At 42.5% G+C, this 17694-nt stretch overlaps 1 protein-coding gene across 2 annotated transcripts in view; it reads right to left on the reverse strand.

Moving 5' to 3' along the window:
* The window catches only part of tnmd (tenomodulin), a 72543-nt gene that overhangs the window by 51634 nt on the left and 3215 nt on the right, over positions 1 to 17694 (reverse strand). For both annotated transcript variants that reach the window (XM_030110834.1, XM_030110826.1), the window contains exon 2: positions 15728 to 15862. In XM_030110834.1, coding sequence (XP_029966694.1) covers positions 15728 to 15862 — 135 coding nt within the window. The remainder of the gene's footprint in view (positions 1 to 15727; positions 15863 to 17694) is intronic.

The raw sequence follows: 17694 nt of genomic DNA on the forward strand, positions 1-17694 counted from the left end.
TGCGAGCTGCGACTGGAAGCGTCTGAGCCACGATGCAGACAGTCGCAGGGGAGTGACCTCTGCGGTGGATACGTTCCCCTTGTCGCTCCGCCGGTTTTTCAGCCGTTGCGCCTCCTAATAAATCAACGAGAGCCCACTCCGGGATCCGGCAGCTAAGTGGCATTTAAGAAACAGCTTGTGAGAGCTGTGGGGCTGCAATTTGGACCATTTAGACGCAAGGCAATAATTTGGCCAGATGAACGGCATTAACAGGAACCGGAAAGTTTTTAAGCCATTTAAGAAAAGTCCAAATAGCTTTTTATTAAAAGTCAGTGAAGGCTGAGCTCCCTGTTGTTCAGAAGGGCAAAAAAAAAAAAAAAAAGAAAAAAGAAAAAAAAGAAGCTTTTCATTTGCACAGGTTCGCTCAGTATTGAGGTTGCGACACATTTAAATTCGCTGGCAGTTCACCAGCTGATGACAATAGATAGTTGCCTCGCTATTTATCAGTAGTGCATGTAGTGCATTTATCTGTGTGCCAACTAATGCATAAAAAATAGTGCATAGAAAGCAATAAAAGCCCGAGTACATCCAGCTCTCTGCAGAAATGTCAAGTTACTGTTTCTGCTGAGAATGCCAACAACATTAGCTTCGGCAGACGTCGATGGTTCAGTCGGGATGATCAGAGATGAAATTGCCACTACATGAGCGCGGCCACCTCTCCTTTTTTTTATGATCACAGCACAGCTGATTTACTCCCAGTCCCCCCCCCGTCACCACTCCACTGCCTGTACCTTACAACATATAGAACAAGCCTGTAACAAGGTAGACGCGTTAAGACAATTCCTAACAGAGCCGCTGAAAGACACACAGGCTCGTAATTGCTCAAACATTGTTTACACCATGCCTCTGCCTTGAAGACACAATAAAAGAGGGAGTGCTCGTCCTATGCAGAGACACTGGGATCTCACACTGGGGCTGTGGGTACTGATGAGAAGCTCTTGGTCGGTTGCCATGGCCCCTGTGTGGGTTGCGTGTCACTGCTGCTCTGCCCTGCGTTTTGATAACGTTGAAAAAAACACTTTGATGACCCACTGGAGGAACAACAACACATTATGTTCCCAATGGTGCGGGACTGTGATTTTACAACTTAACATTGTCTCCTACGATTAAAAGAAAGAAAGAAAGGAAGAGGGTAAAAGCTCTTGTGATTGGACTCAGTTTTTCAGCGTGATTTATTATCAGACCCGTGTAGTCCGTCATGATCATAAACTGATGAAACACATGCAAATGAAGCAGACTGAGGGAGCAAATTAATGCATTTCAGTATTTTTCACCGCTGGCCGAGAGTTGAGAATTAGTGGAGCTTGTTCTGTTTACGGGGGAAGATTTTGATGTGCTTCCTTCTTTCTTTCTTTTTTTTTTTTTCTTTGCTGATTGGAGTGAATGAACAGGTCGTCTCTCAGGGTCGTGTGGGGTAAGAAAAGAAGCCTGCCCTGCTTTTAAGTAACATCAACCTCAAATGGCTCTCCTTGACTGCAAGCCCACGTTGCCTCCATTCAACACAAATCTGTGTCCAGCTCAGACGAAATGCTGCAAAACAAAACACATTCCAGAACTATTTCCTACTTAAAGCATGATTTAATAGTTATTGCTGTGATTAGAGCTGACAATGAATTAATTTGAAAGAGATTTATGGTAATTATGTATTAGTGTGGGTGTCGCAGGGACCCTTAATTACTTGGGATTTAGATTAATAGATATTCACATTTGTACATTTTTGAGTTTGGCTCCCGCAGTGTAATTCATAAATAGAATAAAATCCAATTCACCAATCTCTTTTCACACACTGAACACTGACTGAAGACGAAGAAGAAGAAACCGCCCACGTCTGAGTCGAGTTCTGTCTGTGGTTTCTCCCTGGTAAAAAAAAAAGGGCTTTTTCTTCCCCATCATTTCTCATGTGGAAATCAAACAATCGTCACTTTTGAATGTCTTTTTGTTTTTCTTGTTTTAAAGCACACACACGCGCTTGTTTGATGTTACGGAGATCCATTCATTGGTATTAGGTGTGAGGAAGCTGAGAGGCATTTAACTATATGATTGTGAGAGCGCAGTAGCAAATAACAGAGAAACATCCAGATTGCTGAGCTTAGAGGAGTTCAGAGCCAAAAAAAAAAAAAATCCTTTTTTTTTCTCTCTATATGAAAATAAACTCTGGAAATAAATCTATCACCGAGTCTGACTGTTGTGGTATGAAGCATTTATTCGTGCCTCAAACCGATAAAGAGAAAATAAAGCAATGTGTTGCAAAAACACTGAAGAGCATTAAAGTCATGTATAGTTTTTTTTACATTTTCAGTGCATTTGAATACTATTTTCTGAACAAAATGCATGAAGAAATGGCAGGAAAACAATATATTCATGAGCCACAGTGTGGCTGTGTGTCGTACAGCCTCACAGTCCCTGTTCGACGTTCGCCACACTTTCACTCATCTGCCTGTAACATTTTTGAAGATGACAGAGGAAGACAGGGATAATTTGTGTGAAAGAATAAGCCTCAAATGAGATTAAATAAAAGCAGGTCAGTACACAGGGAGCGAGTGCAGAGGATTACTGAGAAGAGCAGCAGTGACCTTTAGATTAATCTTCCATGCACAGGTGTAAACAGCTGCGGCTACACGGACACTTTTCTGCCCTTATGATTAAATTCGTCCTGATTGAGGACTTGTTTTTTTAGCACAGACGCGATATTAGATGTCCAGGTGTTTATGTGAGGGGCAGCTGCGGATCAGGTGGTGGAGCCGGTCGGCCTCCAGTCCCAGGGTTGATGGTTTGATCACCCAATCTTAGACAAAGAAGGCCAAGCGCTACGGCAGCACGTCCCTGACGACCTCCACGCTGACAGGCTGTCCTGGCGCGTCAACCAGCGAAATTTTCGCTTGAAAACGCTTACCGCTTCATCGCTCGCCGCTCAAGATTGAGCGACAATTGCGTAATCACATTGACTTTGTATGTAATCTCATTGCGCGAAAAATTAGCGTTGCGTCCGGTGGAAACACACCGTCAGAACTCATAGCAAGAAGGTCCACAGTTCTTGTCTGGCGTCATTTTCATGTGGAGTTTACGTGTTCTCTCTGCGCATGTTCTGAATAGATGGTTTCAATATTGCAGTTTTGCCTTCTTGATTGATTCGTTAACAGATTTAACTCCCTTCTTTCTGGATGACTGAAGTCTCAGCAGGTCTTGGCCTGCTTCTCGCACTGTATCATTCTTATGAAGCACTTTGAGATCTTATTCACTGGATGGTCCATGTAAACGTTTGAAGAAAGACAAAAATTCTCTCCCTTAAACCTAAATACAATGGGGAGCTCTACTGAAAATCACACATTTTGATCACATGCACAATGTTATACATGAGTAATGTTTCATTTTTTTTTTAATTACCAAACTGAAAACCATCCTGTAACTATCAGAAGTTGCCCGTAGAGCAATGTCACTTTAGAGGTGGCGAATCAAAAAGTCGCACTCTGTGACTTTCGGTGTTGCTCTAGTCATGATAGACAGAATAAAATCTGTTTCACAGCAGGACTAAAGTTTGATATTAATATTTAGTGTATGACAGCGTTGTTGTTAATTAAACCCTGCAACATTTCACCCAGGCTATTATTTGTTCCTGCCAGACAGCTAATGAGCCCCACATTATCTCAGCAAGAGACAAAAGCCCAGAGGACACACTGTACTTTAAGGAGTCTCAGACCCCCGGTGGAACCAGTTAGAAGGAAGCTGTGCTCGCGAAATAACACGTCTGCGCTCGCGCCGCAGAGGCAGGTCAGGAAAACACCCAGCAGCCCTCATCCCTGTCCACTATTTAACATGAATTAGTCACCTTCCATTTCATGGGCTCGCGCCGGAGCGGCTCATGCAGGTCAGTGGGTCAGCGCTGCTGCCACCAGGAAGTAGATCTTGACAAGCTTTATCATCATCACTTGACAAAGTGAAGTACATTTTCTGGGCAAATGAGACACAGCAGCCAAGCAGCAGCTGTCATCCGTCATCGTCGCAGTGATGATTGCTGGATACATCCAGCAGGGGGAAAAAAATAGCACGTTCTTCAGAGTCCTAAAAGCTTCTAAATATAATGTAGGTTAAAAAATGTTCGTGTCTGTTTGGGCAGTTGAGCCTTCAGTAGTAACTACAGGCTGTATGTCCAGGAAATGAATCAAAGCAAAATACCGTAAACAGCATGACAAATCAAACACAATCTTATAAAATAGTCATTTCCAGAACACATTTAGCTGATAAATTTCCTGATTGAAACAGCGTATCTGGTAACTTGGAAGTTAAAATATGTCAAATCTTTCTTTTATTGCAATAAAACGCCTGCATGTTGTCAAACAGCTGCAGTTTGGTGAAGTTCAGACACCAGGCCCCACATGTTCTATTCACACCCTGCTACCAGACACAAACGGTTTAATTCAACAGACCTGGTAGTTCTCTGTCATCTTTTAAGTTCCTTCCTTCTTCTGTTTGATCCTCGCATCAGATTGATTGAGAATGTTTGTAGCTGCTTTGCCACAAGGAAGGAAAAGGTCTAATCACTTACCTTTGTGTGTGTGTGTGTGTGTGTGTGTTACTTGTGAAGCCCTTTGAGATATATCTGAAACGGTGTATGACTAAAGGATGAAAACTGAGTGATTCTTTCAATTACCATTTACTTGAAAAAATAATTACTCGTTATAAGCATGATTACAAGATAAACCAAAGCTGAAATCTGTGTAATCACAGATTTGTGTTAAATTCTCTGATCGCAGATTTCCCCTTTCACATCCTGTACGATGGCCTCCCTAGATCACAGAATTTATAAATAACTGAAAGTTGTATTTGCAGATCGTACAATGGATCCATAAGAAAATACTGGAAAACACTGTGCACGCTGCACTGCAACACACCACCATCGGTAATTAGGCTTTAGCATCAACGGTAAAGCAACACACTCTATGCGACGGCCTCTTCTGAAAGCAGAACAGACTTCCTGCCCCCTCATGTAAATACACCCAGTTTTCTATTTTCTCTTACTAACAAATACAGAGCAGTTACAACTGCGGCAACAATGAATTTGTTAAAACGATATATGAAGGTCACGAACTGCTTCCTTTCATGCATTTTTCTCATTATTTTCTATTGTACGAATGAAAAATGCATGTTAAACTTTGCCCAAACTGCCAGAGTTTTTAGACACAAAAGACAGTACACTGACTGTATACTGACAGTGAACTTAAGAAAAAGGCTTCTTCATCCTCCGGATTTGACTGACATGCTCGCTTAATGAGCTTCACCAGGTTTTTTTTTCCTCCCTTTTCTCCACTGTCAAAGATCTGCTCATCTCGTACTTTACATGTCATTTTGGTTTATGAATAAATCTGTGGATATCCTCACTAACATCAGACCACTGCCTTTTTTTTTCTCTCTCTCTATCCCTCCAAAGTAAATCGAATTCATACATCTTTTTCAAACCAGATATTTTCTGACTTGTCAACGCCGGAAAAAGTACAGGTGCCACTGATCGTATTTATAATGGCAACTTTAAAGCAATGCAAAGCAGCAATTATTTCAAACAGGGACTTAAAGATGGTTGTTCTGGCTGAAACTTCTCGTGGGTTTATTGACAGTATCAGAAGAGAGTACGGGAAAATTGTACTCAAGGAAAATTATGAGGAAAGTGAATTTGCAAATCGTTAAAAGCAGGTTTGGGGTTTTATACATCTTCACATTGTCTGAATTAATTACCGACTCGAAGCTCTTTCAGCAGCTTGTCTTCAACACTACAGTTTTGTTGGACTAATTTATTGCACTGTTTACGAATTGTCTCCTCTAGTGGTGCATTTTTCAATTTCTGAATGTGTATGTCAAATCCCTGTTGCATCGGGAAGAGTATCTGGTATTAAAACCTGCAAAATCTTCATTGTGACTGTGGTGACGGATGTAAGATTGAGCAGCTGAATGGACCGTATTGCGCTGATTACGAATTATGAATATAAATCTGCCTTCAAAGTGCAGCCGTCTTGGAGCACAGAGGTGACGGCAGGTAAAAACCGCCGCAACAAGCATCCTGAGACTTTCTGTGGCGACGTTAGTGTGCAGCGGACAGTGCGTGTTCACTGGACCTGTTATTGCAAATAGTAGAACTTCATATCAGAAGAACCGGAGAGGACACTGGGGTGTTATTCCAAAGCGTTTCTCTGAATTCATGCATGAAATGGCGAAGCTGCATAAATCCAATAACCAGCTCCCTCTTAAAGAATTACCAGCTGAATAAAACATCACGAAGGCAGACAGCTACTCTTGTCCTGCTGACAAATTGTGTGATTTGGACCCTGTAATTATTGTCATTTGAAATGCAGACAATGCTTGGGATAAAAATACAACAGTTTTTAAACACACACACACACACTCATGCGCGCGAGCAGAATTGTTATTTTATATTTCAGTTGAAATCTTCCCTCCTTTAAAGTTTATCATGCTGGGATTTGGCATTATTGCTCCTGCTCCTCTTCCTCTGCGGTGGGACATGCATGAACCTGCACACAGGCAGCGGACCTCGGTAACATGCACGCCACCAGGGAATTACACCCTTGGTCTTTTTAGCGTACGCTTTCAAAATCCACTTTTTTTTTTTCTTTTCCCAAGACATGGTGATGAAGGTGGAAGTCAAGGTCATGTTATTACAAAGTTTGCACAAGGAAGGAAGTTCGGGTGGACGGACGTGTAAACAAAACATCCGACTTCTCCTCCAACAGAGACGTGTTCTGTTTAGCCGGTGGCGTGTCGGGTCGTGTGCGGGGAGCGCCGCCGGCGGGGACCGGAGGGCTTCCAGGGGCGCAGCATTGAAAAGCAATCACAATAAAAGAAGTGTCACTGAAACCGGCTTTCAGGAAAATAAGTGTGGCAACAGAAAGAGACTATAAAGACTGACTGGATTTTATTTAAAAATCTCCAGCTAACACATGAGCAGTGATGCATTTTGGAGTCTGGAGCCCACCAGCTGCTACCACTTCTTACAGATTATTAAGAAATCCAACGTTCAACCACGAGTTCCTCGTCCACATTATGAGCGTTTTAAACCACGGCTTTAGAAATTCTCCAGCTTTAACCGTACTGCTTCCTCATTTTTATATGTTCTGGTTTTGTAGTGGCTGTTTCTTCGGTCACATAAACAAATATTATGATTGTAAGTTTTAACTACCGCAATCTTTCTGAAGTGCATATATTTGCTAACCAAGTTGTTTTTGCTCCCAAGCCGACTTTATTTATTTATTTTTTCACTATATTGTCACATCATGAACTAGATTTATTAGTCAGGAGTGATTTGTAATGGTTGCGGAAGACACAGAAAAATGATGTTATGTTCCTCTTAGGAGCATCAAATCAGACAACGCTTTTATGTGTTTTTCCACATCATATTGACAAACGAGCGAGTCCATGTTTAATTTGCACGGCATGTTCTGTTAACGTGATTCACATTCGTATGTGAGTTCGGCTGGTGTTTGACTGCAGGAAACACGAGAATACTTATAGAGCAAAGTTTGCTCTCATTTGTGGTCCTGAGCTGAAACTAATTTGTTCACCTCCGCTCGACTGACGCATCCTTTTTCTGACTTTGATTAAGAAAAAAAAAAAAAGAAAGAAAAAGAAACTGGAGGAAAAAAGGATTGATTTCTCACATTGTAATTAAAGAACAACCTGCATTTAGCCAAAGATGGTTTCTTATAAATTGCATATAATGTTTCATTCTGTGACTTAACATCTGCATGTCATCATTAATGAGCTTCATTATCGCTCTTAAACCTCAGCTGCCTGTTTTGTTTCCCTTATTTGCTGTGTCAACATTTCAACTTTCTTGGGATGAAGGATCTTCCTTTCAAAAGTGTTTCATATTTGCTGATTTCACACCAATAAAAAAAAAAAAAGTCTTCAGGCTGACGAGTGCATGTCATTAAATTTAGAAAACACACCAACTGTTAGATCTGCCACAAGTTCTCGTCGTCTCTCATTTAAGAAAGGCTAATCAGCTCAGGTTATTTACCATAAAGACGTGGCCTCAGACAGGGACCTGCAGGGATGATTTAGATGCTGCGTCTCTCCTCACATATTGAGCGCAGTGACTAATGGGCCAAACTCGCAAAAAGTCAATGCAGCCTTTTAATTGCTGACAGGCATACAGCGGAGCGGGCCGACACTTTTGAGAGGGGCTAATCTCTAAAATCATGATTCATCTGTGTATGTAACGACACAGTGGCGAAATTTCTGATCTGGAGTCTCAAATATTTTGAGAAAGGACAGATGAAGGGAGCATTAGCAGTTGGCTCTTCGCTCCTCTGTCTCGGCGTCGGGGCTGTGGAGGCTTGTCGAGGCTGTGAGCGGCGCAGACTTACTGGGAGAGTGAAAGTGGATGTGAAAGCTCAATCACGTTCTAAATTGTACAACAGAGCAGAGAGTCTACTTGGCAGTCACACTAGTGAGACAGGGAGGAGGGAGAAAGAGAGTCGAGGAAAAAAAAAAGAAAGGCTGCTTTTATGTGAGTTTACCCACCACACTGTACACACACACACACACACACACACGCACACACACGAGCCGCCGGCTCTCACAAAACCCAGTACCAGCAATTAAGATGCTGATCTTTTCTTAACCCGTGTTATTTGAGCCTTTTAAAATGAAGTCACAAACAAACTGCTCCGCTGTTCGGCACGATAAATAAGTCCCTTTGCTGTGCTGTCACACTCTTTTGTTGCAGTCACCGGCCCACAAGTAGACAACGTGCCACCGTGAAGCCTTCCTACCTCAGGCAACCGCTCCACTGGCAACAATCTGAAACAACTCGCTGTTGTTTTTCCTGGTCTGCAGTCCCTCCACCTCCCGACTGCTCCCCTGAGCGGATGGCAAAATGCATCATCTTAGGAAAGAGCCCATGGCGGCCATATTTAACAGCCCCGGAGAACCGCGGGTGGACACTGGCCTGCTAATGAATGGATGAGCCTGACGAGTGAAATCAGAAAAGATTACAGGCTGAGGGGCAGGCCTCCCAAAAGGTCCCGCAAAACCAGCTGTTTAAAACCCTCCCGTCGCTTCCTCGGAATAATAATTTCTTCACACCAGGCTGTGCAAACGAATTCCCTCCACTGCTGAATGTCAGGAGAAGTTTGCATTGTGTTGCTTTATTCGCTGCGAAAGCGAAAGGAGGGGAGACACACACACAAAGTGTGCATGTCAGGAAGATAAAATCACATCATGATCAAATCTGTGTCCCCACCCCACCCACGCCCTATCACCCCCGCCCCCCCCCCCCCCCCCCCCCCCCCCCCCACACACACACACACACACACACACAACCTGTTGCACGTTGACATCTGGACACAGAGGAGACTACTGGGTACACACTGCCGACAAGCAATAAATAAACAAAGGGAGGCCCAGCCTTGAAAAGCCACACACTCGTGACCAGTGGGAAAGCAGCAGGCGCAGCAGGCTTCATTAAAGAAACCGGTCCTGACAGGGAGGCCTTTAAGAGGCCATCAGGAGCGACAACTCAGCAGCTACCTTGGGACCAGAGAGGGAAAAGCATCAAGGTGAGCAATGCAATTTCAGCCTGAATAATGGAGCACTTTCCACAGGTTTGACATTCATGTATTTCTCAGGCAGCTGTGAGCTATTCAAGGTTCTTCAAAAAAAAAGAAAAAAAAAAGGGAAAAAAAAGCTGGTTTACAGTGTCTTGGTTCTCGGTTTACAATTACCCTGTGCCTGACTGCTGGCCTGCAGATAATCCCACCAAAAGTGATTCGCGAATTAAAAATAACACCAAACATATAGAATGGAATGGAAATTGAAGCTTTAGAAGCTCCTGACAGCACACACACACACACACACACACACAGTCTTGTATTTCTATCCTTGTGGGGACCGTCCATTGACTCCCATTCATGTCTAGCCCCTAACCCTGACCCTTACCCTAACCCTAACCCACACCACAACAAAGCCTAACCCTAAAGAAATGTTTTTGCACTTTTACTTTTTTCAGTAACAACAACATGGTCAAGAAAACACTGTTTCTCCTACTTAGGACCGGAAAAAGGTCCCCACAAGGCACGTCGTTCCATGTTTTGCTATCCTTGTGGGGACATTTGTCCCCGACAAGGATAGAAATACAAGAACACACACACACACACACACAAGCAACATAAACATTTTTTTTTTTTTTCCTGAGGTGGAATTTTGAAATTATTTCCTCAAGGCAATTTTTTTTTTTTTTTTCTATTTTCTGATTCAACAGCCAGATTTCATTTTCACGGACTTGCTGACGTAAACTGGTAATAATGGAGGATTAATTTACAAGGAGGCAAAATCCCCCTGTGAGGCTTGTGGCCCAGAACAATAATGAGCACATAGTAAACAGAAATTTGCCGTAAGCCAAATGAGAACGCAGAGACACCTAATCTACACTCCAGCACACACAATGCACACTGATGCATAAACAATCGCATGTATGCAAGCTCAACCACACCCTGTCTCTCTCACATACACACACACACAAACACACACACACACACACACACACACGTGGTGGACGAGATGGTAAAGCATCTTCCCCAGGCCTCTGTAGCAACATATGTTTGCAGGTAATTAAAAGAAGTTCCCAAGTGAGTATCGTGTCATATTGAAATACAATGCACAGAGCAAATTACCTTTCTGTGGTTATTTATACAAAGCTGGGGTGCAGGGGGTCATGTTACTCTGGCGAGCTGCGAAGGCAAAGTGTTTCTGACTGTAGTCGTGCTGCGGTTGTGACTTCTAATTGCAATGCTGAGGTCAGAGCGCTGTGCGGTAATATATGGAGTGTATTGTGTGTGTACTCGCTTCAGTAGCTTTCGGTATTCGCAATGAAATTACATTAGTTAAACTATTGACTAAGCACGAAACAAGTTTCAGCAGACACACAGTGTATGTGTGGTGCTGCGGGGGTGTGCAACCGCTTTTAGGAGCTGAACAAATTTCGTAATCAATGCTTTTAAGAAAAAAGATCTGAGCCAGCATTAGGGTTTCCTTTTGCTTGTTATCTTCAAAGCCGTGGATTCTCAGATTTGTCCGTTTTAATTTGTATTGTTCGGGTGAAAATATCCAACAGGGAGCCGAGTATCCACTGTAATAAATAGCATCTTAAAAAAAAAAGCTCCACTTTAACATCGGGTGAGGGAGGTGAGAACACTTCCTGGTGTGCTCCACATCGTCCTCTTTTGACGAAGACTCGAAGTGTGAAAAAGGTGCGTTTCTAACATCTAGTTTGCGCCTCTCCCATTCAGAATCTGTCAGAGCAGCTGGAGGGAACGATGAGAAAAGATTTCAAACAGAAAGAGACGTCACACCAGGAGTTTTCTCTAACAGCTTGTTCCGTGGCTTCTGGATCTATTCCTGCGCCGTTTTAAAGCGTCGTCCTGTCGGCGAGCGGCCCTTTGATGTGTTTTGTACTCACTCGGCATTGTAGTCGTGACGGCCAGGCGTGAGTTTGCATTAATTGCGTCGTCTGACACAACAATGAACCGCAACTCACAAAGTTGTGAGAAGTTATTTGTTCATTGGATGTGAGGCTGGCGTGGAGCAATGCTGGCATTTATCACGGGATGACTTTAAATGTCTTGTGTTCTTCTTTCTTCATAGTTTGTTTTTTTTTTTTCCACCTTTATGTTTATTTCCCTCAAGGTTCCCAGAGTTTCATGTCGTGTCATGTTGTTGTTTTCATTTCTTGGCCATTAGGGCTTTACTGCCAGTAGTTTTCCTGTAAAGTTATGTCAATATTCTCCTTTCTTAGATTCCCCTTCTTGCATTCTGCCGCTGCTTCATGTGAACTAATCCCACATTATGCCCTGTCGGCAGGTGGATTTCTTTATTAATGCATTAATTCCTACATTACGCCGTTGTTCTGTCTTGTCATGTTTTATGTTTCAGCTTTTAAAGTTTCATGCTGAGGTCGATGTCTATATTTAGCTCGATGTCTGGTTTCATGTTCACTATCTCTCTCCCAGTTTCTTGTCTTGCGTCTTTGAAAATGGCTCCCAATATGAAACTTTTTGAAAAAGCTCCCGGGGGGCAAACGCAACGTTCTGCGTTTCAGTGTAAACAGACACTGTTTTCAAAACGCTGGTGTGTAAACATGAAACTTTTCTGAAACAAAAATTATACACTTTCATATAAAATGCTGTCCTGTAAACGATTCAGCTTAATGTCCAGCATATTTTTTGAGTCTGTCTCTTCGGTTGTTTCCTCATGGTTCGTTTTTTGCAGTTCTATTAAATCTTACTGTTTCTGATTATTGCCTTTGTTCTACTGTATGTCTGTTTTTTGCATTGCTTGTCTGGCGTTTCCATTCGTGCTCATTCTCCTCCGTGCTCTGTGCTCCCTCCCCTTCACTTTTTCCACCTGTGCTTCATCCAAACCCTTCCTGTACTTCAGCTCTCAGTGTCTCTTTCTCCTTTGCTCCCAGAGCTTTGTGGGTTTTGGGTCTGCAGTCCATGCACCCTAACCCTCTGGCGTTTCTCTTCAGCTTTCCTCAGTGTCTTCACCTTCAGTTTTATTCGATCTCGAGCTGCCTGTTCTCCCTGTGTCCGTCCGTGTGTTCTTGCCGCCGCCGTACCTTTAGTTTTGGACCCCACTGGCGTGTTTGACTTTGGTTTTGTCTCTGTTTGTCCTGGACTTCTTGCCACCGTTAAAGCTCATCTAATACATCAACATCTGCCTCTCCACATGGCTCCTCGCCCACGCGCCTTCACCACCGGTGTCTGGTCATTAGCAAGTCCAAATTATGGAGTTTTTTTTTTTTTTTTTAACTCTGATTTTGTCAGCAATCGAAGTATTGTATTTATTTGAGGAATACATACAAACAAAGCTTACCGTGCAGTGATCAGCATGAAGAAACTGGACATCCAGCAAAAGTTTTATTCAATTTATAATTGTTGTACCTTGAGAAATACTTCACAATTCTCACACGATTTTACAAAACTGAGATGAAATTGTCTATGGGTGGTCTATAGGGCTTAAGCAAACTTAACAGTTTGTTTAAGGACCTTTAGTCTGTTTATCGGTGCATAGTGAACATAAAATTTGGATAGTAAATGCTTTCAGATTTCCCAGTCAAAGCATTTCATTCGGACATATCAGGAGCCACAAATTGAATCATTTTTCAAGTCATTTCATCTTGCAGATCACTGATTTGGGAACAGCACACACAGGAACATGTGTGATTCAAAACAGAGATTTATCCAGCTTTAAAGCTGAGTCAATTATAGAAGTCGAGACAACATGTCCTGGGTTTTCAGGTGTTTCTAATTGATAGATTCTGTTTCTGAGTGATTTTTTTCCATGTTTGCTTGATTTTCCGATGGATTACGAATAAATCGGAACAGATGTTCCAAATGAGGCAGCATGTAACATTTCAGTCAGTCCTTTCTGGCTAGAAGTAGCGGTGGTTTTGAGTCAGTCTAGTTGGTAAGTGGAATCCACTCGCTAACTGTCAAGGCTACACACGACTGTTAAGTTAATCTTTCTCAGAGTTAAAACTTTCTCCGGCAGGTGTTTTGACTTCCTCAATAAACCATCTCATGGTGCAAACTTGTGTTGAAAGACGTCACAGTTCTGTGGAAATCTGGAAAACTATATTTAAAAACTCAGTTTTTTTTTTTAACAAAGAACACATCTGAGAGAACGAAAGAAAAGAAATTAACCTCAGAACTGTAGTTTTATGTAATTTGGTCCATTTGATTTGCTCTGAAATAGATTATAATGAAACTTGTTGGCTGGATAGACTGAGGAGGAATTCAGTTCACCTCCATGAACTCCATCACACACTTTTTTAGGGATTTGTCCCACTTGATACCAGACTTCCTAACATGCAGTTGGTGGTTGTGCAGAGTGGTTTTTGGTGCATATTCACGCTTCATTAAAGAGGGCTAATGCCGTTGGCGAGTCCTCTTCCAGTTTAAACATCTGGTGCGTTTTATTAGTACCAGAGCATACATTGTAGATGTGTTTGGGATCTCCACTGAGGCTCCATGCTGGTTTACACTCCACAAGCGCTTATTGTGCTCATGTAAAAAACAACCACCCCACCCAGATGCATCCCAAAATAGACGAGGTACCCTCCCCTCGGCTCCAGAAGCTTTGCTCGGCAGCCCGGTCTATATATGCGGCTGCCAGATGCTGCTGGGGATTTGCTGGTGAGTCAAAGTGTCCTGCTGTGCAGCACCTCACACCTTTTTACTAAACGAGGCGCCGGCTGCCACATTTACGCGCCGACATCCATCCATCAGTCCTTCTCTCCCCGCGTGGAAATAGAAGCCGTTTTAGTTGTATTTGTAGTCTTAACGTGGAAGCATGCCTGCTTTAGCGTGTCTGCGGGAGCTTCTTCGGCGGCTGACAGACAGGTGATTCTCTTTTGAAGTGGCTCCTTTCTCACTCCCCGATGTGGAGTCCAGACAATGAGCCTCCCCCTCAAGACCCCATTAAAGCAAAACCCAGGGTTCACAGGTTTGATATTCATCGCCTGGGCAACCTCTGCCATCAACACATTTTGTGCCACGTGAGAATGATCACAGCTTATTAAAGTGGAAATAATGACTGCTCTACCTCCGGCATGAAATATTTAACAAGGACAAAGGAGATGGCTCAAAGGTGATTCGCATCTGTGTTGAAAGGAGGACATGGACAATGCCGCCTATACAGGAAGTGCAGATGAGTGTTAGTTAACCTGAGCAGAGAAGGGACTGTCAGCAATTGAAATTTGTACGTCAGTGGCAGTAAAAATAGAAGAATAGCTGCAGTAGGTGTTCCGAGGTGATATTTATTAGCTATTAAAAAGATGTCGGTATAACAGAGAGCATGGACGAGTGGCTCTGCACTTCCCCGTGTTTCACCTTGTAGCGCACACAAAGCAGACTTGTGTATTCGCTTTTCAAATCTATGTGTTCATCTTCAACCATCATTTCATTTTAATCATTTTCTCTCATCTCCAGCTGAGATGTATGGAGAGCATCACATTTCTGGATGTGGAATTATTGATGTATATTTCCCCCTCCAGCTTGAGTAAATTAGCTCTTTTGGGCCCTCATGAAGAACCCGAAGAAGGAAAAGAGTGAAAACGCTCTCCATCAAGTGTGATTGAATTGGATTTCACAAGATGAATTGCCGGGACAAGAGTTTATCCCAATTACATTGCCAAGAAGTTTCAGTGGCGCTGCTGCTTTGCTCTGGTCAGTGTTGAGTTACCAGGGACCGTCATTGTCAGGAGATGTTTACAATCTGAGCAGAAAGTAGATGCACGCAACAGGGCAACATTTGAAACCATAAAAAAAAAAAAAAAAAGAAAAAAGAAGCTTGAGCCAAGAATTCATGAAATTACAGATCTGACAGCCAAAACATGAGAGCAGCAAAACACAGCTGTCTTCTCCGTTGCCCGCACATCTTTTAATCTAGTGGGATACAATACAGATTGCACAGACTGCCTTTGGCTCTTTGTGTGGCCGTCCATTTCCCTTTCCCCAATTTTTTTGCTTCTCTTTTTCTGACTTTGATGTAACCTGTATGATTTGCAGATGTGCAGACTGAGGGCGTCTTTCATCTGTCTTTCATGAAGACCACATTTACCACAGATGATGGCAATAAGCCTGATGGAGTGGATTCCCACCGGGGCGATATTGGGTCTTACCTTCCCCAGACTGGGGCCCCACAGATATCTCAGGCTGAAGACACACAGAGCCAAGACCAGGAAGACCAGAGCCAGGACCAAAGCCACGCGCTGGTAGCTGTGATACCTGGCCTTCTTTTCTTTCCCAGCCTCCACCTGCAAACAGGAAGTAAAGCATGTAAAAGCATTTAGAGACTTTGCAGAAGTACACTCAGCGATAACCCAACAGAGTATTAAACTGTCACTTAGAAGAGTAATTTGACATTTCAGGAGAAACAGATTTGTTTTGAGTTGAACAATATAAATCATTTCGACTGGGGAAAAAAATGTACTTGTACCACTTCACTTCTGTTAGTTTTGCACAAGTGGCAAAAAGTCGCCTGGCTCCGTCCAAAAGAAATAAAGTCTGCCTCCAGAAAAACTGTTGGCATTGTAGCGCTCTGCAAAATGTGGATGGAATGAGTTCAAGTCTTTCTGCACCAAAAATAGAATAATCACTCTCATTTCTGCCGGTCACCAGTCGCACTTCTTATTCCATGGTAGCAGAAATAGACACATTTGCTCTCTGATTACTTTTTTACCAAACAGTTCTTGGTTAGGTTTTCTGGAGATTGTGGTCGGGGCTAAACTGATGTTTATTGTTTGCTTTTTTTTTTTTTTTCTTTTAAATCAGTCTTAGTTTTGCATTATCCCACAATCTCAGGGTCGCTGCATGGACCTGTGTGATTGTGCACAGTGGTACAAATGTACAGATGTGTGTTCGTCTGTATGGCAGGCCGGAAACTTTCAGCGTTTTTCTGTTTGTGAACTTCACATGTTGCCATTTGAAATGACGCTGGGTTGGTTGATTCATCAGTTTTTACAGATTGTTCAAACACTTTTGTGGATAAAATAATTAAGCCATGTTACATCAGATCTTTCACTGGGACAATAAATTGAGTTTGACGCTTCATTGATAATTGATGTGAACCACTACTCCGGATGTTTTCTAGTGACTTGTGTTGTTACTGCAGTGACCACTACAAACTGGTTACTTCCTCACCAATGACATATCCACTGAAAATCATTACAATTTGCCCTGTAGACTAGACTTTCCTAGATTTGGCGCTGGGCGCCTCCCCAAGGATCAGAAGCCAGGTCTCCCACACTCAAGGTCACAACTTTGCTTGATGTGCAGCTCTCAGAAATATGCAAAGCCAATTATTTATCATGGAGAACATTGAACTATCGGACCCAGTAATCTCAGGTTGCCTCTCACTTTGGTTGTCAGTTGCACGTCTTTTTGCACACCTGAGGTAAAGGGTAAGCCGTGCTCCTGCTTTACTTTAATGTTCTTGCTTGTTGCTGTGCCAACTGTTGCTTCATTCAGTTGAGAAGCGTGAGGCAGTAACGCCGTTTGTTTCAAAATATCCTCAAAACAAATTTATTTGATATCAGCATAACAAGCCAATTGAGAACACTCGCAACGGGCACAGTGGAATGAATTTAACTTAAATTGAGACAAAAGTATTTTTCATAACAGGTCCCATGCTTGTTTGATAAGTGTATTAAAAAGCCTTATTTGCTTTTTTTTTTTTTTTTGGTGATTTAAAGCTATAAGCCTGAGTGCTACCTCCAACTTAAATGTTATATTGAATAGGGAGCACAAAAGAAATCCTGTGGTTTATATCAGTGTTCTTATGTCTGTGAAATACATTAAATACACTGTTTGGACTTAAGTAAACCTGATATTTCCTGACCATGGTTTTCAGAAAGCACATATATTGTGATCACGAGTGTAAATGTCCTGTTTGTGTAACTGTAATTACTGCGTGCATTATGGTTTAGGGTTAATGTGTGATTGGAGCGTAAGTGGAGCATTGTAAATTAATAGTGTGTGATTAATTGATTCCCACCTGGCTTTCTGTTATGGATGGTCTAGATAGCGAAGAAGGAATGAATTTCTGCACACCGAAGTTGGAGTTTCGCTGTATTGATTTGTCTCATTG

This window comes from Salarias fasciatus, chromosome 2 (genome assembly GCF_902148845.1).
Source record: "Salarias fasciatus chromosome 2, fSalaFa1.1, whole genome shotgun sequence".
In the NCBI taxonomy this organism is placed as follows: Eukaryota; Metazoa; Chordata; class Actinopteri; order Blenniiformes; family Blenniidae; genus Salarias; species Salarias fasciatus.